This window comes from Temnothorax curvispinosus, unplaced genomic scaffold, assembly GCF_003070985.1.
Source record: "Temnothorax curvispinosus isolate PA1 unplaced genomic scaffold, ASM307098v1 QBEX01017496.1, whole genome shotgun sequence".
NCBI lineage: Eukaryota > Metazoa > Arthropoda > Insecta > Hymenoptera > Formicidae > Temnothorax > Temnothorax curvispinosus.
In genome coordinates this window covers 326,963-354,160 of record NW_020227276.1, presented here as the reverse complement: position 1 = coordinate 354,160, position 27,198 = coordinate 326,963, and the positions used below count along the sequence as shown (strand labels likewise).

The 27,198-nt window shown below is 40.2% G+C and overlaps 2 protein-coding genes across 3 annotated transcripts; both read left to right on the top strand.

Moving 5' to 3' along the window:
• Positions 1–103: 103 nt before the first annotated feature.
• LOC112467536 (mediator of RNA polymerase II transcription subunit 23) lies at positions 104–7,780 on the top strand. Its single transcript, XM_025036216.1, has 12 exons — positions 104–320; positions 404–496; positions 604–848; positions 946–1,078; positions 1,243–1,425; positions 1,561–1,848; positions 2,095–4,240; positions 4,606–4,845; positions 5,202–5,361; positions 5,469–5,756; positions 6,535–6,741; positions 7,230–7,780. The coding sequence occupies exons 2-12, from the start codon at positions 452–454 to the stop codon at positions 7,366–7,368; spliced, it is 4,074 nt and encodes a 1,357-aa protein (XP_024891984.1). The 5' UTR covers positions 104–320; positions 404–451; the 3' UTR covers positions 7,369–7,780.
• Positions 7,781–8,511: 731 nt separating this feature from the next.
• On the top strand, positions 8,512–26,868 carry LOC112467537 (UDP-N-acetylglucosamine--peptide N-acetylglucosaminyltransferase 110 kDa subunit). 2 transcript variants are annotated; one of them, XM_025036218.1, is made up of 12 exons: positions 8,512–8,855; positions 13,210–13,360; positions 13,478–13,721; positions 14,041–14,109; positions 18,779–18,975; positions 22,026–22,115; positions 22,243–22,423; positions 22,516–23,118; positions 23,261–23,775; positions 23,941–24,394; positions 24,477–24,853; positions 24,955–26,868. In XM_025036218.1, the coding sequence occupies exons 1-12, from the start codon at positions 8,744–8,746 to the stop codon at positions 25,145–25,147; spliced, it is 3,186 nt and encodes a 1,061-aa protein (XP_024891986.1). In that variant the 5' UTR covers positions 8,512–8,743; the 3' UTR covers positions 25,148–26,868. The 2 variants fall into 2 exon arrangements, with proteins under 2 accessions (XP_024891986.1, XP_024891985.1); XM_025036217.1 differs by lacking the exon at positions 8,512–8,855 and adding an exon at positions 12,190–12,608.
• The last annotated feature ends 330 nt before the right edge of the window (positions 26,869–27,198 follow it).

Genomic DNA, 27,198 nt, shown 5'->3' with positions numbered 1-27,198 from the left:
CCGGCAGTGAGTAATTGGCTGTGTAGTTCGCTCGAAGATGGACGCAGCAATCGGTAGAGAGCGCGTAAATGCCAATGACGATCTGAAATCTGAAATTGAATTTGACAGACTGTCAAGTACGGGAGAAGAATTGACATTAGTGTCTGTTTTTTTTTTTTTTAGAGAAATCTATCCTTCGAGTGAAAGGAAGATTAGGTGCTTTTAGCACCTTTTCTCTCCTTTAGATCATATAGCACTTGAATTTCTGGAATTACTGAAATCACTTCCCTATCCTTTTGACGCACAAGCGTCTGGGCGCGTTAAGTCTAGGTTATGTCTTGGTAAATATGATTTATCAATTATCATTTAACTTGTTTTTAGAAAATTTCGAGAGGATGAAAATCTTACAATTGATTCTTTTCAGACATGTGTCAACTTTCCTGATCGTTGAAGATATTACGTAGCTGAGAAGATGAGCAACGAAACTCAGATTACGAGTATCTTAAACGATATCTTGGTAAGAAGTATTCTTTCTGCATTCATGAATTCGCTAAGACAGAATCTTAATTTCAGTAATTGAGACGCGGGAAAGATTTCTTCATATTTGTATTTTATATATTTTAGAAAGTAGAAGCGATAGAGGAGGCTTTCAGTTGCGTTCTCGTTCATCATCCCAAGAAGGAGAGTGAAAAGGTGGCGACATGGCATCAAGAACTGAAGACAGCTGTGACCGGATTGACGAAGGAGCAGCAGGAGGCGGCGGTTCGTCAGTTCCTATCGATGGCGGCAGCAATGACGAACCACAGGCGATTACAATTATTACTGTCGCTACTGGAAAACCTAGTGTATTCAAATTACTTGCCTGCTAGGTACATTTTTAGATGAACGAACGTTTTGCATTTTGTTCACGTCGCTTTGATTCTTTTTGTCGTATTAAACTGTTTTCTATGAATTTTTTTTTTGCAGATTGGTGTGCGAATGTATTCTGAGTTGCGACAAATTGCAATATCAGTTGGAGGATTTTTGGGTTGAGTGTTTTGTTCTCATTAGACATATCATCGGCGGAGTCGACTACAAGGGAGTCAGAGAAATCATGAAAGTAGGTTCCCATTAATAGTTGTAATGATTTATCGCGTATTTTTAATATGCATTCAAGGCATTATGATATTTCTCGTAATCTTATTATATAATGTAAGACAAAAGTCTAAAGAGATATATTTCTGTGGTATCTTTCAGAGACGTTTTTCTGTGTTTTACTTTCAGGGATGCAAAGAGAAGGCCCAAACCATACCAGCCCGATTAGACGCGTCGGTACAACCACAACTAAAGGCTTTGGAAAACGTTATTGAATATATCTTCGATAGAAATGCGTGCTTATTGCCGGGTTATTTTATTGTCAACGAGATACAGAAAGCTTATCCCGACAGCAAAAATTGGCCTCATTGGGTAAGTAACTTTAATATTAAGAGCAATAAGCAAAATGAATAAGATTAAGTGTAAAACATATTTGATGGTTTTGTGAAAAAGTATTTCTCGTTTGTGTTATCTAGTTTTATCCATTTTTCGACACGTTTGTTTTAGAAACTGGCAAAGTTGCTCTCGAATTTTGTCGAAAGTTTTCGAAATACTGCGCAAATGGTATCTATAGTGGGACACTCGAAGATGTTGCCAGTGGTTGAGCATACAGGATACGCAGACTATTTGATCAATCCTTGGTTATTGGATCCTACTACATTGAAGTTTTCTTTGAAAGGAAATCTACCTTACGATCCAGATTTACTTAAGCCTCAAACGGAGTTACTTAGATATGTTTTGGAGCAGCCATACAGCAGAGATATGGTCTGCTCGATGCTTGGTTTGCAGAAACAGGTAAGACGAAATTAAAACACGTGAAACGTGAAAATTAATGAGATGCAAGCGTTTCAACTGTTAAGAGACAAAAACGAAGTTGTAACTGTAAGGGTACACAATAGGATAAATATCTGTTTGAACTTTTTTTTCGTTGGTTCCACATGCCAAGTATATTTTTCGAAAGTTATATATCAGAAAGCACACTGTCGGCTTAATTAATATTGATAGTGATCAATTTAAAAAGGTATTTTCTTTGTATAACAGCACAAACAACGATGCATCGTCTTGGAGGAGCAACTTGTGGAGCTCGTCATCCTCGCGATGGAACGATCTGAAAACGAATCTCTGCCAGCAGAGGGGATGGATGGAACAGTGGCCAATCACTGGGTGTGGTTGCACCTGTCTTCGCAACTGATTTACTTCATTCTCTTTCAATTCGCCTGTTTTCCAAGCATCGTTATGGCGATACACGATAAATTAGCCGGTAGAGAATTGAGGAAGGGTAGAGACCATCTGATGTGGGTCCTTCTGCAATTTATTTCGGGTAGCATTCAACGGAATCCGCTGTCGAATTTTTTACCCGTTCTGAAACTGTACGATCTTCTCTATCCGGAGAAGGAACCTCTGCCTGTCCCAGATTATACCCAAGCGCTGTGCACTCATCAGATGGCGATAACGTGCATATGGATACATCTACTGAAGAAGGCTCAAACCGAGCCCTGCACTAACATTCACAGGCCCATACCGCACACGCTGAAGGTCCATCATGAGTTTCTGCAGCATCTAGTCATGCCAAATGCTTCTCTGTGCATGGGATCGGATTATCGCATTGCGCTATTGTGCAACGCGTACTCGACGAATCAGGAGTATTTTAGCAGACCGATGGCGGCGCTCGTGGATACAATCCTGGGTACGCAGAAGAATCAACAGCAGCAGCCATTGCAGAATCTGCAGAATAACGCGGCGTTGGCGAACGGCCCGACGACGCCGCTTTCAATGTCTATTCTGGATTCTCTAACCGTGCACTCTAAGATGAGCCTGATCCACAGCATTGTTACGCATGTGATCAAACTGGCGCAATCCAAGAGCAACATGGCATTAGCACCAGCACTGGTCGAGACTTATAGCAGATTATTGGTATACACGGAGATCGAGAGTTTGGGCATCAAAGGTTTTATCAGCCAGCTGTTGCCAACGGTATTCAAATCGCATGCCTGGGGAACATTGTACACACTGTTGGAGATGTTCAGCTACAGGATGCACCATATCCAGCCGCATTACAGGGTACAGCTGCTGTCGCATCTACACAGCCTCGCAGCGGTACCGCAGACCAACCAGACGCAGCTTCATTTGTGTGTCGAGAGCACGGCGTTGCGTCTCATTACCGGACTGGGTTCGGCGGAAGTACAACCGCAACTGTCTAGGTTCCTGTCAGAGCCGAAAACCCTCGTGTCTGCTGAATCGGAGGAACTTAATCGAGCATTGGTATTGACACTGGCGCGATCCATGCATGTAACCGGCACCGGTGCCGACAGTCTCAGCGGCACGTGGTGCAAGGAACTGTTGAACACCATCATGCAAAATACGCCGCATTCTTGGGCGAATCACACCCTCCAGTGTTTTCCGCCGGTGTTGAGCGAGTTCTTCCAGCAGAACAGCGTGGCGAAGGAGAACAAGCAACAGATAAAAAAAGCGGTCGAGGAAGAATACAGAAATTGGGCGTCCATGAACAACGAGAACGACATCATCGCGCATTTCTCCGTTCCTGGCACGCCGCCGTTGTTCCTCTGTCTCTTGTGGAAAATGATACTCGAGACCGACCGCATCAGTCCTATCGCGTACAAAATTCTTGAGAGAATTGGCGCCCGAGCGCTTTCGGCTCATCTCAGGAAATTTTGCGATTATCTGGTGTTCGAATTTGCCAACAGCGTTGGCGGTCAGCATGTCAACAAGTGCGTCGACACTATTAACGACATGATCTGGAAATACAACATAGTGACCATTGACAGACTTGTACTTTGTCTAGCGTTAAGAACTCAGGAAGGTAATGAGGCTCAAGTGTGCTTTTTCATCATACAATTGTTGCTATTGAAAGCGGCGGAGTTTAGAAACCGTGTACAAGAGTTCGTTAAGGAGAACTCGCCGGAGCATTGGAAACAGTCAAATTGGCACGAGAAGCATCTCGCTTTTCACAGGAAGTTCCCAGAAAAGTTTGCGCCGGAGGGTATTATGGAGCAGACTAGTGGCGGGCCAAGTCAGTATCAAAATTTGCCCGTGTACTTTGGGAACGTATGTCTCCGCTTCTTACCGGTTTTTGACATAGTGGTGCACCGATACCTAGAGATACCGCCCGTCATCAAGAGCTTGGAAATATTGTTGGAACACTTGGGCTGTCTGTACAAATTTCACGGTATGTGTCTGATAAACTTCATCGATTCTAGTAAAACGGAAAGATCTTTCTCTATCATGCAATATAATATTTGTATATATGTATTTATTGCTCCCGAAATGAATAACCATTTTATTATTACAATAACCTCATATTCTTTCATTTATACAATTTTATTTTTTATTTTACGAATCGACCGCTTCTATACGAAGTCACATGTCGTCCCGTACAAAATGATATAAAAATTAACATATAAATATAAATTGTTCAAATTGGCTATTGAAATGTTTCTTCTTTTCGTTCTATAAAAATGTAATTAAAGCAAGTAAATTTCTTTCGGCGGATTAATTGAATTTTGTTTGATTGAAGGCAATTCTGATTTTTAGATCGTCCTGTGACATACCTTTACAATACATTGCATTATTACGAAAAGAAGTTGCGAGATCGGCCGTTGTTAAAACGTCGATTGGTATCCGCCGTTTTGGGATCGTTACGAGAAATCAGGGCACCAGGATGGGCACTTTCCGAGGCTTATCAAGTGTACATGACACGCTTCAATGACGATGCAGTGTCATGGGTACCAGAATTGGATTATTACATTCGACTTGTACAAAGGATCGTAGAAAGTAAGACAACCAAAGTTTTTGTATCACACGACGATTCATATTTTTACTTGGCTCTTATGATTAATTGTAGTATAAATTGTTTTTGAATGGAAGCAAAATTAAAACTCTATCAAAACCTTAAAGAAAGTTAATAGGATATAAATAAACTCTGCTAGTCTGGCAATATATTTATTAAAAATGAAAATATATAACAGAAAGCAAATGCTAAATTCTTTCTCCGTGCTTATTTTTATTCGCAAAATTCTTGATAAATTTTGAGTAATTTTTAAACGAAAAGAGCAATCCACGAGTTATATCAGAATGACAGAGAGTCACTTATTTTATTATTTTAATAATTAAGTATGTATTTGTTAAAGCAATGTCCGGCACGGCTCACTTTCCCGCCACCGACTGGAGATTCAACGAATTCCCAAATCCAGCCGCGCACGCATTGTACGTGACTTGCGTCGAACTTATGGCTCTTCCGGTTGCTCCAGATGCAGTAGCTAACTTTCTATTAGACGTTGTTGCTAAAGGGTATTGTTTTCTTCTATCTTCAAGTTTCATAGTCGGATCATGATGATTCTACTGTTTCAGAACAATATACCGAACTGTTGTGTAACTTTGCTTATTATTTACCTCAGGTACACCGTTGTGCCGTCATACGAGATACATTTGTGGATAAATTGCGTCGGTTTGTTACTAGCAGCGTTACCAGAATGTTATTGGTCAGCATTGCACAAACGTTTGCTGGAGACCATCAGCAGTCCCGGCTTGGTTAATTGGCAGTACAATAACTTGACGCCATTCCAAATGTTTAACTTCAACATCACGCATAACAACCTGTTAGAAAACAAGTACAGCTACATGCTTGCACTGGCGCATTCTGTGTGGCATCATGCAGGCGTAGGACAGATCACGACAATGCCTCAGTAAGTCTGGATATAAATATATATATAAATTATTTATAAATAACATTAGGATATATAGAAAAGTATTGTATATTATGAAAGAAAATTTAAACAAAATTGACATTTTTATAGTTTTTACAAATAGAAATTTGTATAATTATATTCTGTTATATTTAACAGAAATGATTGTTTAATTCGACCCAACTACATTTATTGAATCTTGATCTTCACATTTTGACCATTGGTTTTGATCCTTCTCAAATGCAATATTTTTTGGTTCTTACATTTATGTTACATATGCTCATAATTAGATATTATTCTTGTGTTGAATTTGCAATTTATAGATTTGCACTTGAAAAGAAGCAAATGGACGAAACGTTGAAGATTAAGATTCAATAAATGGGTTGAATTAAACAAATAGGGAATAGTGAGAGAGGCAATCGGAGCCACGCGCGGTAATTATTGCGCAATCAATATATAGTCAATAAGATAAAATATATTAGTCAATACATATTCGGAAAATGACACAAAGAAAATATCAGAACGTCCGAATATGTATTGACTAATATATTTTATCTTATTGACTATATATTGATTGCGCTATAATTATCGCGCGTTGCTCCGATTGCCTCTCTCACTATTCCCTATTTGATTTATTCAGGAGAGCCTATATTTAGTTTATTATTATTGAATTAAACAATTATTTTGTTAGATATTACTGACAGAGCAAAAGATTTATTTTCTGTTTGTTATATTTAATTTATCGTATTTTGTTACGAATTAATAAATAACTCTTCAGGTTTATCAAGGAGAAACTTCAGCCGGTTGTAAGCAGCGAGGAACAATTAATATACGCTTGCCACCTAATCGGTCCCACTCTAGCGAGGTTTAACGCGGAGCGGCCACATTGCGTGGTCGAGCTTGCAGTCTGCCTGTACGAGATGCTGGAACGAGTTGACCACACTCAAACAACTTTGAATTACATGGATCCAATTTGCGATTTACTGTATCCTTTGCATACGACTGTCAAGCTAGACGAATTTGGAAACAATTTTCGACAATTTTCTTTAATTTTCTTCTTCTTCTTAGTCTGTCCTTTTTTACCCGAAGATGTAGAAGTGGCACATAGAATATGTTTTTATTCCTGTAATCAGTAGCGGGATTCTGTAACTCCTTAACGACAGTTCCGGTATCGTTGCGCAAGTATTGTATAAATTATATAAAAAAGTTGCGCAACGATACCGATACTGTTGATAAGGAGTTACAGAATCCCTCCATAGGTTGGACTCGAGCCTGATTCCTCGCGATTATGAGCCTGGCGCTTTATTCCTAAATCACACTACCGTCCCTTCTTTAATTGTCGTTAAAGATAAATTTGAGTAACAGGTTCATATAAAGATTAATTTGAGAGGATCTCGCTCTCTGATGCGTTTATCGAGAGACTTTTACGATGATACGTGTACTCTTTCGTATCTTCCTTAACATTTATGACAGATATCACATCAAGTACATGTTCGTCGGTGATATGACGAAAAACGAGGTGGAGTGTATCATACGGAGGCTGAGGCCAGCGTTGCAAATGAGGCTGCGTTTCATCGCTCACATAAACATTGACGAGATCCATACGTCCTAAGATGTCCATATGCCTGTAAAAGAGGGTTGCCGTCGACGCGACGTGTAATTCAGCATCTCGCCTCAAATCTTCGGCTCGCGGAATGCCGACCTAGGTCGTTCTGGAATTAGAATTTATCAATTTAAATATAAACAGACGTAAGGTTGCATCCCCATGGAGAAAGAAATAGCGGAACGGAATTAAAACGGTATTACTCTGATTAGCTAATCTCCAGGTGGGGGGGCTCTCCAGGTGGAATATTCGTCAATCAGAGTAATACCGTTTTAATCCCGTTCTGCTATTTCTTTCTCCACGGGGAGGCAGCTTAAGAAATGTATGCTTCCTATGTTTTTTTTAACTCTTTACGAAATGATATCTCTTGTACTTTGATACTTTCAGAGTGTACCCGAAAATAAAGTTTAACATTCAGTAATCGCACGCTGTTTATCGATGAGCGCGCGTCGTCAACGTCCACGTCGCATCACGGACTTCTTTAAATAGATCGCTCATCGCTCCATTCGCCTCCATTTTTTATTTCAAAAATCGGGGAGTCATGTCGAATGTTACGTGTACTCACACACGTAAATCACGTGATAATCGTATCCTAAACAAGTACCATGTCCAGAATCGGGACATAAGACGTCTTTAAAATGACTTTGGACATGCGTGCCGTCTGGGATGACACACAATCACGTGATGTACATTCGCAGGTATTACGCAACATGTAATAGCGGCTCAGTTTCACTTCTATCTCTTTTTCTATCACGTGCAAAATAATTACAATGCGCGCTCTAATTGGTATATATATAAGTCAGTGAATAAAACCTGGAGTTTCTCGAGTAAGATTTACGGGCACCGTCCGCCATTTACGGTACTACGATGCGCTTGTAAAAAAATTGTTTAAATCAGGTTAGTATCTATGCAATTTATCAATACAGAAAGGAATTTAATTATCATATGCTCATAAGCCGCACCTCGTTTTACATCCTACTTTATTTCCGTGCGCGCGTTTCTTCCCTCTCTTTTTCTCGATATTCTCGACTCGACGGAGGTCGATTCCCGCGCGGACGCCAATTTTGAATGTTCCCTCTCTTTCCCTCGCCGACGGAAAGCGCCGGAGACGGCCGAGCGTGACTCTCGAGTTTCCGCCAGCGCTCTCTCCGCGAGGCGGATTCATGATGGCGCGCGCGTGAAAATCGGTGCTAACAATGCGTATCGAGCGTATCGGCCGTTTGACGTAAGTGCCATCGGTTTTGTCTCAAAGTCCTACAGAAGACGCGCAGTTCTCCCCCGCGAGGACATCCTCGAATTCGTTGCAACGAGCGGAACGCCAGTTCCGGAGTCGCGCTCCACCATAGCTCGCGTCTTCGTCCCGTCGTCGGGGCCCCTCGCAGCCATGCAGGCTCAGCAGCAAGCGCCGCAGCAGCAGCAGCAGCAGGGCCATCAGCAGATCGCGGGCACCAGCGTGATATTGAAGATGAACGAGATCCAGCAGCTGACCACCGCCGGTACGTCCGAGCCTTTTTTTTTTCTTTTTGCTCTTTCCGAAACGAATACGTTGCCAATGGGCTCCGTACAGCTCCGTCCTTTTAACCTGCGCTTGTCCCGCCTTTGTCACCTCTTTACACTTGTTCGCTCTTTTTATTCTTTTCCATGGCCGCGGAGAACGACGTGTGAAGGCACAGGATGCCACGATATGCTGCTCCCAGCAGCGGCAATTTTTATACTTTTCCTCCGTCCGAAGCTCGAGTGTGTTAACGTGCTTTATTTTCGGTGTATACCCGAGATTCGCGTGGTCTAAGAAGTGCAGCAAATGTTTTTTATTTCTACCGAGAAGTAGATCAACTTTATCGCGGTTTAACTTGCGTTTCATCTTCTGAGAATTAAGAGGAAGGTAAAGAGTAAGTTAAACCCGAGATTAAAGTTAATCTACGTTTTGATAGGACACGAAAGAAATAAATAAATATATATATAAACGTGCGATACGAGCGCGTGCCATCAAGCGAATCGAGCAAGCATATGTGTATGTATATGTATACATACATGAGGCATCTCACTCACGACCTTAATTTCAACGATAGACTGTCCGACCAATTAGAAATTGATTTTTCTGGAGTAAAACTGCTGAGAACTAACTCATTTCTAACAACTTTATATTTTCAACGCTATATGTCGTTTCTCGATTATACATCAGTACTGAGTCTTGAAATTTTATTAAAGTCCATTTGACGCTAAAGTAAAAAATATAGAGACAATTATTTGAGAATTTTTTTTAGTTGGTTATTGCTTGGAAAAAATCAGACTATTGGATCTTGATATTTTTGAGAAGGAAGTTTAGATTTCACGTTTATCAATGAATTTATTATTGAAATTAAAATCAAGATATGTACACATATGCGTGCGCTGCGTGCAGAAAATGTAAGAAAAAGTGCAGGTAAAATGTGCTATTAGCTATTAGAAGCAGTTTGGAAAAAAATCTAATGAATCTAATGAATCTAATGTTTCTTCAATCTTTATTTTAAACAGTATGGCCATCACTAATATTTAGAGAAAGAGATCAACCTAGCATTTGATCGAAGAGGATTTGAGTGAAGATAAAACTAATACTATTGAAAAATTACACATTGACGTCATGCTGGATGAGAACATTTGAGCTTCCAAATTTGTCCCGGGTCTGGAATAAATATCTTCGTCGAAATAAGTGTAATTTACGAAATGTAAATTACATTTACGTTAAATCACTCCCGATATTTTGCGTGTGTTCCAATGCGAAATGTAACGACACAGTCCATATGCGGATTGTAGCTTTCAATTTTACATACTACAGCTGATAATTTTAAGTAAGCAACAATAGAAATAATATTTAATGCATTCAAATCCGAGACAAGTGTATACCAAATTTTTTTTCCCCGAAATATGAATTAAATATCATTCGGAGATAGATGATTTATATCGTATTTTTAGCGCGATATTCAGGCGCTGAAGTAACAACGATCTCTCCATAAAATCTTTCATTGTAAATCCCAATTCTGTTCGAGTTGATTGCTGTTATTGAGTCATATTTTTCTAATTACATTATCTAAATTATTTTCTATTTCGGCATTTATGGATTTTATTTCTTTTACGGGAGAAAAATGGAGTTTTTAGTCAGTTAAAACAACTTTATTTCGACCCAAACATCGACAACGTGTACGATTGGGACAAAAGTATTTTCTCCTCGGGTTTTTTTTTCCATAAATTCACCGGCATCGGCGTTGTCGGTAAAGCTTTCCTACCCCTCCCCCAATAGCGGATATCTCCCCTCTTCGCTTCCTCCCCTTTCGTTGAACTGCGTTGAACGCGACAATGGAATATTCCACTGGGTGCCTATTCCATCTGCCTTCCGCACTGAGAGGGGGAGATCTCCCTTCTCTCTCTCTTTCTCTCTCTCTCTCTCTCTCTCTCTCTCTCTCCTTCCTTTTTCGCTGCGATAACTTCTCCTGCCTCGGTCTCCCAGAGCACAGGAGCGTGTATAGCGATTGGCAGCAACACGACGATACGAATGTTAATTTCCACTTCCAAATGATTAAAACTTAAATTTTTCATCTGCGGTTTTAATTAAAAAGAGCAGTCGTTAAGCATCGTGATAGCTTCGATGAGTTACATTTTTATATCTAGAAAAGACGTCAATAACGTGCCGACAAACGAATTGTCCGCATTATGACAACAGATTGGCAGCAGATTTGTTCAGATATCGCAACCGACTCGGTATCACTTGGGTCCGCATTGAATTTGTGATTCGCCGCCAGAGCCTGCCAATAGATTCGACAGCAGATCAATCGTCGGTGGGAACCGAACAGAATCCGTCACTTCGTGAACGTTTAAATGGAATGCATCATTTAAATGGTGGTTACGAAACAGCAGATTCTCGTCAGTTCCTGCAAAATCGATATGCCATTACATTCTGTTAGCTGAGTCTTGTCACATTTTTGCTGGCATTCTATCGACAAAATTTGTAGCAGGCACTTTGAAAAGCTGTTCCTGACAGATTTGGCTTGGGGTTCGCTGCAAATCCAAGTGTGTTATTTTTAAAAGTGACACATTTGAAACTTTTTCACATGTCGAGTTATGTCTTGCGTGTTAAATTACGTCATTTAACACGTTTAATTGTATCAAATTAGGCGTTAATACGTTCAATCGTGTTAAATGACGTGATTTAAAACGGCAAGAGGATTTGCAGCGCGTTGTTGCGTTTTCAAGATGATAATGTACATCTACACGTGCGGTTATCTCGGAAATTAATGACCAAAAGATGTATGAGATTAAACTCGCTCTGTTTTGAAGGAAACGAACATGATGGGCGAGGGTTAACTCCGTTTTTGAAAACGGAGTACGATTCTTCATTCTCCCAGTCGTTCTTTTCACCCAACCATCAAATCGATTTTGCATTTAACAAATTTTCGCTATTATAAATTAAATTACTTGTGCAATTAATTTTATAACTTTAATTTAGTTATATAACTATGGTTTAGAATAATCAACTTTTTTTTTTTAACGCGAGAAAACATGTAGCATAGTTTTTCTTTCTGCAAAGAAAAGTGAGTTTTCTCTCAAACGACAACGAAGACATCCACGATGCACGACAGCATGTCGATACGCCCCTGAAGTTTCCCCTCGCCGCTCCTCCGTTCTTTTCTGTTCCAACCTGACGCGTCAGTCCGCTGTAGCGCCGACCAATCGGCTCGTCCGTTTCGCCGCCTGCATTCCTGGCGAGCAGGGAGGGAGAGGGTAGAGGGTGAAGAGGGTGAATTAGGCAGAGCGTATGTGTATACGTATATGTACACGAAGGTGTAGCGTGGTGTAGTGGAGTAAGCGGAGGCATCGAGGCGACGCGTAAGCGGAGTTGGAGAGATTCACGTTTCACGCCGCTCCGGAACCATTTTCCGCGATCTGCCGGGGCTCGAAGCTCGAAGCCGGACTGAGGCGCGTGCAAGCGAACAAATTGGCCGCGAGTTTCCGCGCGAAAAGGAAAAAAAAGGGAACTTTTCGTATATTTACATCGCGAACACTCGCCGGCGTCTCGAAAATGAGCGTGATGCACGTCGCGGAGAAAAAGGGCAGCGCGCTGAAGGGCTCCAACGCGCTGATCGCGACCATGGAGAACGAGGACGGCGACTGGCAGACCGGGCAGAACCTCTTGCTGGTCGCCCAGGACGCCCAGGGCAAAGAGATCATCAACCTGACCGACAATCAGACCATCAACGTGGCTGTGGATACCTATTGTTCGTACACTTCCTGGATATTTCTCTCTCTCTCTCTCTCTCTCTCTCTCTCTCTCTTTCTCTATCTATCTCTATCTCTCTATCTCTCTCTCGTCAAGGGCGTTTCGACGGGGTTGCGAGGGGCGAGACCGGCCCGATCCTGGGTGTCGCGTTTTGTACTCGAATGCAAATTGAATTTAAATTTGCGATCGATAGCGCACATGATGCAAATCCGCTTGACGTTGATTCGATACCTTTGTTCCCTGCCATATTTTTTTTACTATGACATTTTGAGCACGGAGAGGGGAGATTATAATTCTCTTTGTTTGGTCCCTCATTTCCAGAGACGTGAAACGAGCGTTCTTTACGTAAAATTAAGTCTTATGTACACTTTTTTATTGCCGTAGGATTTTTACAGCGAAACTCGCTTATCGAGAAACAACGGAAACATTTTCTACAATTTGCTATTGGATTCTATTGTGGTATTCTATTCTATTGAATAGAAAGTGAATAAAAGATACTGCGCACTAGGGAAATATCATATTTCTTTGACAAACTTGAGCCCAGATATTGATCCAAGTACTCGCAAGTACCTCACGCATTGTCTCGATTCTTGTTTCAGGGTTGCTAGAACTTGCTCACAGGGAATATCAGGCGGGTGATTACGAGAACGCCGAAAGACATTGCATGCAGTTGTGGCGACAGGAGACAAACAATACCGGCGTTCTTCTCTTACTTTCCTCCATACATTTCCAATGTAGGAGATTAGAGAAGTAAGTAACTTTTTATCTTTTATAGATGTGTATTACATTACAGAAATGGGTATGCATTTTTATAAATTATTATGTTTTTCGGCATGTAGTATAAAGTCATGATTTTGCAAATTCTAGATCTGCACACTATAGCAGCTTAGCGATAAAGCAAAACCCATTGCTGGCGGAGGCGTATAGCAATTTGGGAAATGTATATAAAGAGCGCGGGCAGCTACCGGAAGCGCTGGAGAATTATCGTCATGCTGTCAGACTGAAACCCGACTTCATCGATGGTTACATCAACTTGGCCGCGGCACTCGTGGCGGCTGGTGACATGGAACAAGCCGTTCAAGCATATGTCACGGCGCTACAATACAATCCCGTGAGAAAATCGACATTACGAACATATTTATACAGTTTAACTATTACTTAAATATATGAAACAGAGCGTCTGAATGGCTTTTTAGAAATGGCTGTAAAAAATAAAGTTCTTGCTCGCAAGATAAACTCGCTTTGCTCTTTATGTGGTAAAGCTATTATACGCTAATAAGATTTATTTCTCGTTCTTTGGCTATATAGATTCATAAATGCAAAACTTATCGGTTTAGCGAAGCAAAAAATATTTCATTATATAAAATATGTTTTATTTTGAATGAGATACAAGTTATGCGGATATAATTTACATATTTTGCCTGTTCCAGGACCTTTATTGCGTGCGGAGTGATCTTGGTAATCTTTTGAAAGCATTAGCAAGACTTGATGAAGCCAAGGTATGTTTTAGAATCATTCTATTAGCTAATAAATTAATCCAACGTGTTACGCACATGTTCGCGAGCGTCTTTACTTCGATCAAGCTACAGACGGCGGAACCGTCGAGTAAGGAATATAGAGCACGTTACGCTTCTTGAATTAACAGATTGCCACAGAAGTCTCTTTAACTTTAAAAAGAGATTTACCTATCCCATCCTGAAAATTATATTACCTTTTTCCCGAATCCTAGAAATAACGGAAAATAATAATTAATTCTGTGAGCATTTCTGAATCAAGGAGAGAAGAGAGAAATTTACTTTATTTCATCGTACAATAATGTCTTTTGTTCTAATTAGCAAATGTTCCGCCATCCTTGAGTCTTCATTGACATTTCTTGACCGAGTACAAATGCGTCGCGCGTATGTGCACGAGCTACAGCGTTTAGTTCTCCGCGAAATGAGCGGACCGAACGAAATTTGTTCGCGCCGTTACCACGAGAAGCTTTCAGTCCTTGCCAAAGCAAAACTTGCAAGCGCGATGCACGATCTTACGTCGCTGAGATTGATTACAGATTGAGCTTCAAGTTCCAAATCTTGTTTGATATAGCTATCTCTTATGGATTAAGCGGTATTAATAAATATTAAGTACGTGATTGCGAGCTCTATCAGCGGATTGAAGATCGTGCGCATTCCTTCATCCTACAAAACCGAAAGAACCGCGTTTTATGTCGTGAGCAGATTTCGATTTTTCGGAGCGACATTAAGCGATGGTTTTAACATAAAACCCTAAACAATATAACGACTTCTGATAGACGCGTTTCAACCCGGATGCTTTGCAAAAACTTAACGAATTTTTCTCTCTGTTGAAAGTAATAACGTTGTCAAAACAGTTTTGAAGATTCGATCGGATATTCCGAGAGAGAAAAATACGAATCTTAAGTTTTTTTTAAATAATTCTTTTTCTTTTTTCGACTTATTATCGTAACAGATTTTAACAGATTTTTTTTTACAATCAAAAGAATAAAGAAATATTTTATAGTGTTTAGGGGATTATTGTCAATTGTAACTGAAGAGAATATTGTTTCTGGCGTTGCGCGTTTTTTTGCAGCAACACTCAAGTGCGTTTTGACTATTTTGAGGATTCGTAGGGTGTTGCCGCAAATTATAAATTGCTTGCCAGTTCCATCTAAGTGGAATTCAGTTCCGCTGAATCGATACCGATGGTTCTGGCAGCGCGCGAATGTAGCGTATGGGCTGATTTTATCTCTTGTTTGGAATGTGTGAACTTACTGTTACTGCAGCGCACATGCATTACCACGTGCGTGTTTATATGACACTTTCATGTGATGATGGAAAGAGAGAAAGAGAGAGAGAGAGAGAGAGAGGGCGAGAATCTATGGTGTGTACGGTAGCGCGAGATCACTTGACCATATTAAATTGAATAGAAAATGATTGTGTCGCGTTAAACCAGCAACGCGATAATACTTGGTCACAGCGACGGTCTGTAATGCGGGAAAAGACCACGGAGTTCACGTAATAAGGAAGGTAATGTTACTATTATAAAGCTACTTCTAAGTAATATTGATATGATTGAATAATAAGAAACACGCATGAGATAATTAAACTTGCCGGACCCTTATATCTTGCTTACCGAATCCATGACTATGATCTATCGTTAATCGGTCAAGTGGTCTATTTTTGCAGCGCGGCGCGGCAACGACCGGGTGAGGGTGTATCTATAAATACTATATTCGTTATTCTCTTTTCGTTTGCATCTCCTGATTTCTGGCAAATGGTAAATGTTTCGATGCACGTTTAACAAGTTACGATTTATAGATATGCCCCTACTCGATCCTGAAAATGACAGCAATGAGGAAAGCTTCCCGTTACGCTCCCGCTATTCCTGAGAACTGGCTGGTACGCTCGTTCGTTTCTTGCCGAGCTCCCTCAGCCATCTACTTTGTGCCGACAAACGCGAGATAACGTAACGCGACTCTTTCGCACTGTTTTGTTTTCCACGGTAACGTTTGATGATCGATAGAATTAATAAAATGTTCGTAAAAAGGAGAGAAATGCGCAGTCCGAGTTCGGCGATCGCGCGAAAGAAATGGGAAACAGCAGCAGCTGGCTGGACGAGTTCGGCGAGGCGTGTCCTTCGCAGGCACGTGAATTATCAAATTCTTTGTGTACACAAATATACAGAAAAAGTTAGAGAAAAAAAGAGATGAGATAAAAGATAAAAGACAAAGATTGAGGCGAAGAGTAATCAGTGAAGAGACATTAACGCAGCTGTCTTATTGTTGTGGATGGGATGATCAACTCTAGGAGGGGATGTGCAGGAGCAGTGTGAGGTTGGTTGGTTACCGTGCCGGTTCCTTCGTCAAAGGGTGAATCTGAATCTGGTTATTCAGTAACACACTGTCTCTCGGTCTAAGTTTATTATGAGAGCTTGCAAGCCGTACCTACCAAGTCAGCCTACCGAAGGGTACACTGCAGGTAAAGTAATTCCCACGGCCGGTCTCTAAAAACCCTCCAAATCCCTTTCGACCCGTCCCATCAACGAGAAAAAAAGATCAGAAATATCCCTCATCCTATCCTGTATCGAGTATCGTGAAGTGATTTTACGAAAGATAACCGTTATATGTTGATTATTCTTAGATTTACATATAACATCCGTATAGCATTATGCGAACGGTTTTTTCTTTTTTTTTTTAGTTTGCTTAAATGGACTTTGAGATCTTACGCAAACAAGACTTTTGGATTTATATAATGATATTACATTATTATCTCTGTATCACAATATTATTATTCCAGATTCATTGCTTGTCTTATAATAACATTTATATTCTTGTCGTTAAAGTTATTTTTAAAACTGATATACCCTGAATATATATATATCTTCGCGTTCGATATATTTATTAATACTAATTTTTGAAATGTTTTAATAGCAAGCAATTTGTTGCATTTTTTTATTAATTGGTTAATTTTTTCGATATACCTTCTTACTACCTTTTATCGGAAAGTACAGATTATTATAATCGCGATGGAACTCAACTCATTTGCATTACATCGCATATTCGGGTACAACAAAAAATCGCGTATTCTCCAATTTCTTTTCCATTCTTTTTTTTTCTCCTTTAATTCCAGGTACTCCGAACCTTACAGAGACCGGTCAACTGTAAATGCCCTCTTATTGTTTAGGTACGGATTATACTCTGTTCAATATTAACGCAGCCCGCCTCTCGGCACGCGCGATGATTGTCCACGCTGTATCCTTAGAATCGTCATCTTGTCGTCGGAAGTCCTTGCGATCGTCCCTCTCTAGAGATCGAAATTGCTTTCTCATTGATAAGCCTTCCCTTTCGACAATCGCGAGTCCAGAGGAGATTGAGAGTCGACTTGATTTTAGCGTACGACCTTCAGCGTGCGGTCGAGTCCGCCGGACGCATTTCGGGGACTCCACGTGCACCCGAAAGTCGCGCGTTCCCAAGATGACGGCTCTAGCGCGCACCTCGATACCTTTTATTCCCGGACCTACCCCCCGAGAGTCCCATCCGAGAATGAATTGTTGACCATTCGCGAGGCAACCCTCGTTCATTCTGTTTCCATTCCTTGCCTCTTTCTTGCCCTCGACGAGCACGAGGAGGGTGAACTTCAAGATCGACGGCATTGAGGGACCAAGGAAGAATCCAAAAATCGAATGAATCACGAAGGTGGCAATTATAAACAACATGGCACGATATAGCAAGGAAATTTCGTCGGACATTGTTAATTTGCTTTTTTTACATCTCTAATACACACATATATGTATTAGAGAGATTTCACAGATTTCACAGATATACTTTTGTTTTCAGGAAGATTTATTTATGTAGATCGTAGTAGAAAACTTCTTGATACTTGGCGTTGTTAGTGCATAATTTTTAATGTATGGTTTTACACAGGTTTTTATACTTCTACAGATTTTTGGTTTTACATATTTTTGTTCGGATTATCATTTTCACAGATATCTGCCTGGATTTTTGCTTCCGCTGATCTTTGATTTCACGATACATCAAATCTAGTTAAACATTTTATGATATTCTCTTCCGACTTTTTTATTACCTTTAAACTACTGACTGCACTTGCATCAAACAGGATGTTGGAAAATGGTTCAGAATTCAAGGTGTTTACAGTACTCACTAACAAAATTATGTTAATGTACATTAACGAAAAATTCATGCAGGATTAATAACAATTTTCATTAAATATTAAAAAGAAACTTTTGACAAGTCTCCAACAATCTTCCATATTCTTAAAGTCAATATAATGCTGAAACTTGGAGTAATGATAATCTATCTCTCTAACATAATTATTTGATAAGAAAAAATCATGAAGAGATTTGAGCAGCTCTAAAGTGACATCGAAACTATCCAACGTTTGAAGATGGGGTGGAGAGGGATGGCGAGGAAAGGAAACAGAAGTGATGTAGAGTGGCAAAATATGTTCTTGTTCCTTCGAGATTAACGACGAGCGGATGAAGGGAGAGAGAAAGAAAGACCGAAAGGGAGAGCGTGTGTGTGAGAGAGAGAGAGAGAGAGAGAGAGAGAGAGAGAAGCTGCGGCGCGGCGATGGGAGGTCGGGCATACCGCGCGGCGCGCGTCTCTTTGGGTTCGCGAATAAAGCTTCTGTAAACTGCATTCTGTTTCTCTAGGCCTGCTACTTGAAGGCAATCGAGACGCGACCTGACTTTGCGGTTGCCTGGAGCAATCTCGGCTGCGTGTTCAACGCGCAAGGAGAAATATGGTTGGCGATACACCATTTCGAAAAGGCTGTTGCCCTGGATCCTAACTTTTTAGATGCGTACATCAATCTTGGGAATGTGTTGAAGGAAGCTAGGATTTTTGACAGGTTTGTTAATTGATAATTTATCAATCATTCTTTTTTTTATTTCTTCAATAATACGAGTCGTGTGGTAATCCCAGGTAGTCTGATCTGTTGAAAACATGTTTTGCAAGGTGTTTGCTACAAATTCCCTCGACGGAATGCCAACGGAAGTATAATTGATTCGGTTATTATGATAGCAGATTGAATGTAGAGATTGAGCAGAATTTGTCGTTTCGTAATCATTAAATGTTACGAAACTCAGATCATGTCAGTAGGTTCTACTGGCGGAACACGAACTTAAAACGTACGTAGTTGATGCCAATCTGCTGTAATATTTTGCTAGAATCTGATGGCTAAACAGGAGCATATTACTAATATTTTACTCATTGAGACTGATATTGTTAAGAAAGAATTTATTTCAAATAGTAAGTGATATATCAATAGCGAAACTTTCATCTATTAGCAACATGATAATCTTTTCTACATTTGTACGTATTTATTATACATTTAATGTATACAATATAAAAATTTGAAAATTAAGTGGGACGATTTGGCACAAGTTTAGCGAATAAAACGTACAATTTAAAACGTCTTTCCATCTCACGTTCAAATCCCGTCATGTTCAAATCAATATTTGTCACGAGAATTTAAATGACTTATAGATTTGTGAAAAATGATACACGAAGAAATATCACACGCACAGTGTTGATCAACCAACGTCTTGAAATTCTCATCGTCGTCGGTTTTAAAGTCTGTGCGAGATTAAAAGTGGCTTTAGTTATTCCATTGATGTACTATCACGTAAAAATCAATGGCAGTCCAAAGCCATACATTCTTTTGTTTTAAGCAATTTTACTATTACTGTTTTCCCTTTTGACACGAGTCAAAAGATATGTAGAACACAAAGATATATTCTGTATATTTTTTTATACACTTGTATTGCAGTATAAATAGTATTTTTGAGTTGTTGAGATTTTTAATTAAAGAGAAAGGAAATATTGAATGGCAAAATTTATATAAGTGGACTTAACATTCGCGTTGCACTTGGAAATAGGCGGGTACGGCGCATGAGCTGTCGAGTCAGCACCGAGGATCGATATTTATGTAACATCCAGATCCTTTTCAAGTTCATCGTCCTCTGCATTCGAACGAGAATTCGGACAATGCACCGTTTCTCTTCAAATGCAATTTTTAAGCACGGAGCATCACGCGCGGTTACACTCGTATTCGCATTAGTTCACAGTGGATTTTAACTATTTTATCAATGTTCCACGTACGTAAAATGCTCTCAATTTTACAAAGGCTTTACCAGGGATCCACATATCTGCGTATTATCACATTTTTATTCTTAATTTCCACATTTTTGCACGTAAATGTGATATGATTGTATAAAACTGCTCCCGTAACACATTTATTTCTTATTCTTCTCTTTAACTACATCTGATGCCTGTTTGCCTATTGATCGTTAAAACTCGTCGAAAGAAATAATAGATATTTTGACGTCTTTTGTAATACTATCTCCTTCCGTCTACGCGGTCGATATTGCCCAATACCATTTTTACATCTAAATGTTTTAATCCTTGATTAATATATTAAAATATTTCGTTATCACGGTTGAGATTAAGGCAATCATAGTAGTACAAAGTAATATTTATTTTTGCGCATCTTATTTTTTAGCTCTTTTCTTATTGGTCTATAATAATATGTATGGAAGTGAATTCAAATAAAAAAACAATTAAAATAAAAGAATCTATAAAATGTAATTGATTGAGACTAATGGATTCGTTAAATGCATTTATCGAGCTCCGAGGGCTCCTCACGCATAAAGTGGGAGGAATTCGAGGACAACTATCGATTCAAACGCCGCTCCGCCCCCATTGGGAGCCCTTCGTCTCCCCCCGTTGTGGGAGGATACGCGTGCCCGTTCAGCTTTCGTTCGCTCGCTCGCCTCGAGTTAAGCGGCTTTCCTCTGGCTGCTAGCATCTCCCGGAGCTGATCCACCTCCCGGGATCCGCACGACGAAGGATCCGCGCTTGTGTAATTCCTGCTTTAACTCCTGCCGCCTAGATATCTGTGTGGATCCTAAGGATAAGTGAATCCTAGATCCACGTGTGGATCCAGGATCTGCGCAGTTCCGTTCTCTCGTGTGATTTTTATTTCAATTCCTGCGCTTGAATAACCAGCGAATCGCAGATCCGCGTATCCAAGGATCCGTACCGAGATGTACCTTTCGTTTTAACGCGCTCATTAAGAATATTGGTGGGCCCAAATTGGTGAAAACGTGAGAGATATAACAATTCTTGTATCTTCAAATTCGTTTATTTAGAAAGTTTTGTATTATGCAATTTCTACAATTTAAGAATTGTGCTTGGAAATATCAAAAAAGATTGGATTGGACCAATGTCGGTTGTCGGAAGGACTGTCCGTTTCTAACAAATTTGCAGTGGCTTCGACATTTTGTGCTTTATAAAAATCCAATGTTCCCGACGCTTTTAAAAATCCTCATTTCCGCGCATCCTGCATGACGTCGTGCTTTTCAAGAAATCCTCCTCCCGAAAATCCTTAGATTCAGGATTCTCTCGCATCCCTGTCTCTAAGGATTTGTTCGCTTAACGTGCCGCGCCGTCAGAGATCCTTCCTTCACGCTCGGATCCGTGGCCTCTGGGATCCGCGGATCCAAGACAGCCGGGATGGGGAAGGAATGGACTGCCAGTGCGTGGTCGTCTATACGGTGATCTCGCCCTCGACCACTATCGCGCCCGCGCTCCGCGTTCAAATAGAGGATACTATCGCGCGACCCTCCACCTATGGATGCGTCTCCTGGATCAGGCGCTTCGTTAAAAGGTTCATCAGACTCGTCTCTGTAGCGCTGGGAGCTATATTAACTAGTTTCTGCAATTATCGATCGAATCGAATAGAAAGAAGGATAATCTTTTCTTTTTATTATAGAGAGAAGTGGGGTTTATTTAATATTATTTAATATTATACCTGACCCCTTTTTCATAAGCTGAGCCTTTACCGTGAAGAACAATCTGAAATCAACGATTGTGCTTTAATTATCAATTGTGTTACAGAGCTGTAGCTGCATATCTCCGCGCGTTGAACCTCAGCCCTAACAATGCAGTTGTACATGGAAATTTGGCCTGCGTTTATTATGAACAAGGGTGAGTTGATATTTCACGTTTGCATTTACAACGGGAATTTACGATAGATTTGACGTAATTTTAGTCAAACAAACATTTACGGTTTTCCGAGAAAAATAAGTAATAGCAAATCCGTGTAATATTGTAGGCTCATCGATCTGGCCATTGATACGTATCGTCGTGCTATTGAATTGCAACCCAATTTTCCTGATGCGTACTGCAATCTGGCGAACGCTCTCAAAGAAAAGGGACAAGTGGTCGAAGCGGAAGAATGTTACAATACCGCCCTCCGGCTTTGTCCCACACACGCGGACTCTCTTAATAACTTGGTACGAAATGATGACATTTTAACTGTAAAAGGATGATTAATGCCGAAAGGATAATTAAATTATGTAGTTTATAAATGAAATGGTTTTTTTAGGCCAACATAAAACGCGAGCAAGGCTACATCGAGGAGGCAACTCGCTTGTATCTTAAAGCCCTGGAAGTATTTCCTGAGTTTGCGGCCGCCCACAGCAATCTCGCCTCTGTCTTGCAGCAGCAAGGCAAACTGAACGAGGCACTGATGCATTATAAGGAAGCAATTCGCATACAACCGACCTTTGCAGATGCTTACTCGAACATGGGAAACACGCTGAAAGAGATGCAGGATATACAAGGCGCTTTACAGTGCTACACTCGGGCCATCCAAATCAATCCGGCCTTCGCTGACGCTCATTCCAATTTGGCATCGATCCACAAGGATTCCGGCAACATTCCCGAAGCGATTCAATCTTACAGAACAGCGCTGAAATTGAAGCCTGACTTTCCGGACGCTTATTGCAACTTGGCGCACTGTTTGCAAATTGTCTGCGACTGGACCGATTACGAAGCCAGGATGAAGAAGTTGGTGTCTATTGTTGCTGAGCAATTAGACAAGAACAGGCTGCCCAGTGTGCATCCACATCATTCCATGCTTTATCCTTTGTCTCACGAGTTTCGGAAAGCTATCGCTGCTCGGCATGCTAATCTTTGCATAGAGAAAGTAAGTCCGCTTACCTAATTCAGTAAATCTTTTTACAGCAATCACACATTCTATTGAGAATAATTAATATTCTATTCTGTTCACTGTTCCATAAATATTTTGACCATCAATAATTACTTACGAATAAATTTATACGTTGCAGATTCATGTTCTTCACAAACAGCCATACAAATACCCGCGTGCGATGAGCATCCGATTGAAGATTGGATATGTCTCGTCGGACTTCGGCAATCATCCGACTAGCCACTTGATGCAATCAATACCTGGCTTACACGATCGTGAGAAAGTCGAGATCTTCTGCTATGCGCTTAGCGCGGATGATGGCACGACTTTTCGTGCGAAGATAGCACGAGAGTCCGAACACTTCATCGATCTCTCTCAGATTCCGTGCAACGGCAAGGCCGCCGACCGCATCAATGCTGATGGCATTCACATTCTGGTGAACATGAACGGTTATACGAAAGGCGCCAGAAACGAGATCTTTGCTTTGCGACCAGCGCCGGTACAGGTCATGTGGCTAGGTTATCCTGGTACCTCCGGCGCAAGTTTCATGGACTATCTCATCACGGACGAGGTCACCTCGCCGTTGGAGCTCGCCAGTCAATACAGCGAGAAACTCGCCTACATGCCGCACACTTATTTCATCGGCGATCACAAGTAAGTAAACTTCTTCATTCATTCGCGAATTTTTTTTAATAGATAAAGATTTTACAAGAACGCAACTATGAAATTTAAAAATTACATAGCTGCGTTCTTGTAAAATCTTATTTCACAAAAATTGTACAATTTGGCTGTTTATTGAAATTACTTATTTCTTCTTAGGCAAATGTTTCCTCATCTGAAGGAACGTTTAATCTTAACGGACAAGTTGAGTCATAAGGGCAAAGTAGCTGACAACGTGGCAGTAATCAATGCCACGGATCTCTCTCCGATGATTGAGAATACTTTGATAAAAGAGATTCGCGAGGTAATTGTGCCAGACGCTAAAAAGCAACCTGTCGAGATCTCGCTCAAAGTTGCCGAGTTACCGACTACCACCCCGATCGAAACGATGATCGCTTCCGGTCAGTGTCAGATGTCCGTGAACGGCGTCGTGGTGCAAAATGGTATGGCCACGACACAGGTGAACAACAAAACTGCCACGGGCGAGGAGGTGCCTCAGAACATTGTGATCACAACCAGGCAGCAATACGGCTTGCCGGAAGATGCTGTCGTTTATTGCAACTTTAATCAGTTATACAAGATTGATCCACTTACTCTTCACATGTGGGCACACGTGAGTAACGACGAAGCAATTTTGTGAAACATTGTACATTTTCACGTACAGCCAAGTTGAATGTCCAACCATTTGATTATAGATATTGAAACACGTGCCAAATTCCGTGCTGTGGCTGCTACGCTTTCCGGCGGTCGGCGAACCCAATCTCCAAGCAACGGCGCAACAATTGGGTCTAACGCCCGGCAGAATTCTATTCAGCAATGTCGCTGCTAAGGAGGAACACGTGAGACGAGGCCAGTTGGCCGACGTATGTCTAGATACGCCACTCTGCAATGGACACACAACTAGTATGGATGTTTTGTGGACCGGAACGCCGGTGGTTACACTACCGGGAGAAACTCTAGCCTCCCGTGTCGCAGCTAGTCAATTAAACACTCTTGGCTGTCCCGAATTGGTAGCGCGAACGCGGCAGGAATATCAAGATATCGCTGTTCGACTGGGTACCGATAGAGAATAGTAAGTATTTCGACATCTAATTGTATAAAGTCTTTTTTTTTCAATAGAATGTAACACATGGAAGATTGACAACGTAATAAACTTTATCTTTTGTTTTCCAGCTTAAAAGCAACAAGAGTTAAGGTTTGGAAGGCTCGATCAGAAAGCCCACTGTTTAATTGCAAGCTGTACGCCATGGGCATGGAGATGTTGTACACAAAAATGTGGGAGCGTTACGCGCATGGAGAAAATCCTGATCACGTTTCAGCTGTCGATAAGAACGACAGTCAAAAGTCATTGAGCATATCTTCTTAAAACACTCGACAACTTGTGTCACAATTATTTACTCAGCTTCAAGTTTGCGATTAACGGTTTCTCTTCCCTGGAAATTTTAGCATTTGCATGGTTAATATATCTATTTCCAATGCGGTCTCATAAATTTTTTGTCTCTACTGACTGTTTTGTATAATGAATTCACGGAGCTTAGATTAGACGATAAAAATATTTACATTTACACAAGATTTCGTATGATACTCATGTTCTATCCTTTTTTAATGATTTTCTTAATGATATTTGCGCGTTCGATTAACAATCAATTCAATCGGATTTTAAATTGACGAAATTATGGAAAGCCGATTTGATTCACACCTGTACAAAATTTAAAGAAGTATTGAAAACAGTAGGAATAGGAAGTATTGGTAAATATTCTCTTACCTCTGTAGAGAAACAGTGTTTCTAATATCTCATTTTTTATTTATGCTTTTCTGCAAAATAATATCTGAATAAAATTATTGGCAGTGGATTTATCGAATTATCAAGGATCGTTGAGAAAAAAATCCTAAATTTTGATGCTCTAAGCTCCAAGAATTTTAGGGAATTGTAAAAAAGTTGGATGTCTTGAAAATTAGACATCAAGAACTTTGAAAGAAGTTAATATGCGAGTTTTTTTTCTAATTTACAATTTTATCGCAAGTTGCATTACTACAAACTGCAATCGAGAATCCACTGTTGCACATTTTGCTTATGTTATTGCAATTAACGCGTGAATTTGACGGTGAACGTGCTCTATCGAAATATCCTCGCTTTCTGTAGGCGATCCTTTAACGCGGAGATACTCTGCGCATGTGATTTGCTGAAGAACGCAGGGATACTTAACAAAGATTAGAGTTAATAGAGTTTTTCCCACATACTTTATCGTTCTCTTTTCGCTATCGCAAAAGTTATAAAGGCTGCAGGCTTTGATCTTCGAGATTTACGACTGTAAAATTTGAAAGTTTGGAGAGACCCTGAGAGACAAAAAGCCAAAAGGAAAAGAGCCAAGGCGTAAAATCGTGTCATTTCAATTTCCAGTAAATCAGGAATAAAAAACGCCAAGGATCCAATAATTCAAACAAAGACTTAAAAATGTCTCCAAATTGAAATATTTTTTTAATCAAGATTTCATGGACATAAAAATAATAAATTGCTGAAGATCTTGGAGATAAAAGAATCGGAAGAATTTAGAGAGAGAGAAAGAGAATGTCAAAAAAATGGATCTAAAAATTACAGATCTCTAGGAGTTTTTTGGTAGTTGAATGCAGAGGCTGAATATCGAAATAGTTTGACAGGTAATCGGTATCACATATACTTCTATTTTCATAAAATGGTAATGTTAAAAGCTTTTAAATATATTCGGTATTTGATGTCTAATGTCAGTAATAATCAAGTTTTTATAAGAATAAAAGTGTATACGATACAATCGTTAACGAGTCATTTCGGTATTCATTCTTTGAAAATCGGGATCCTCCAAGCGTCCGAAGAACGAGGCGTTTACTTATCGGCCACGGACAGCGTATAACACAACTGTATTATATCAAACGACTAATGATAATGTTCATGTAAATATTAAGGATAATTGTTAATTATTTACGTTAGTCCAATAGCGGATGTTGTGCGATTTGTGGTACTGACGAAATGTGTAGAGAGATAAGAAAAAAAAAATATCGGACTGTAGCGAACTGATGTATGTGTAGAGAATAAAAAAAAAAAAAAAAAAACGATGAAACGAAACGATCTTTCACAGTTTGTGCGTTGAGCCTGTGACAGTTGAGACATTCGTGTCGACACTTTTAACGTCAGTAGTGCGATGACCTTAACGATAGTCGATCTCGAGAGCCGTGCCCTCCGAAGGGCAGCGAGTACTAAAGGGATTAAATTGCTAATTAATGTAATAATCGCTCAAGTATAACTGTATTATATTTTCAATACTTATGCTCCGAATTTAAATATAATCCATCGTTGTATTTAATTAAAATTAAATAAATCTGGGTTATGAGAATTGATCACGGCCGGTGAAGTTTATCGTGATTCGAGGCACGCCGTTGGAG

Bases quoted from the DNA above. Each gene is read 5' to 3' on its own strand.
- LOC112467536 (XM_025036216.1), top strand. From the start codon at position 452: ATGAGCAACGAAACTCAGATTACGAGTATCTTAAACGATATCTTG. The intron at 497-603 runs GTAAGAAGTATT...TATATATTTTAG, and splicing joins GTATCTTAAACGATATCTTG to AAAGTAGAAGCGATAGAGGA. The intron at 4,846-5,201 runs GTAAGACAACCA...TATTTGTTAAAG, and splicing joins TGTACAAAGGATCGTAGAAA to CAATGTCCGGCACGGCTCAC.
- LOC112467537 (XM_025036217.1), top strand. From the start codon at position 12,413: ATGAGCGTGATGCACGTCGCGGAGAAAAAGGGCAGCGCGCTGAAGGGC. The intron at 12,609-13,209 runs GTTCGTACACTT...TTCTTGTTTCAG, and splicing joins CGTGGCTGTGGATACCTATT to GGTTGCTAGAACTTGCTCAC. The intron at 23,119-23,260 runs GTAAGTCCGCTT...TATACGTTGCAG, and splicing joins CTAATCTTTGCATAGAGAAA to ATTCATGTTCTTCACAAACA.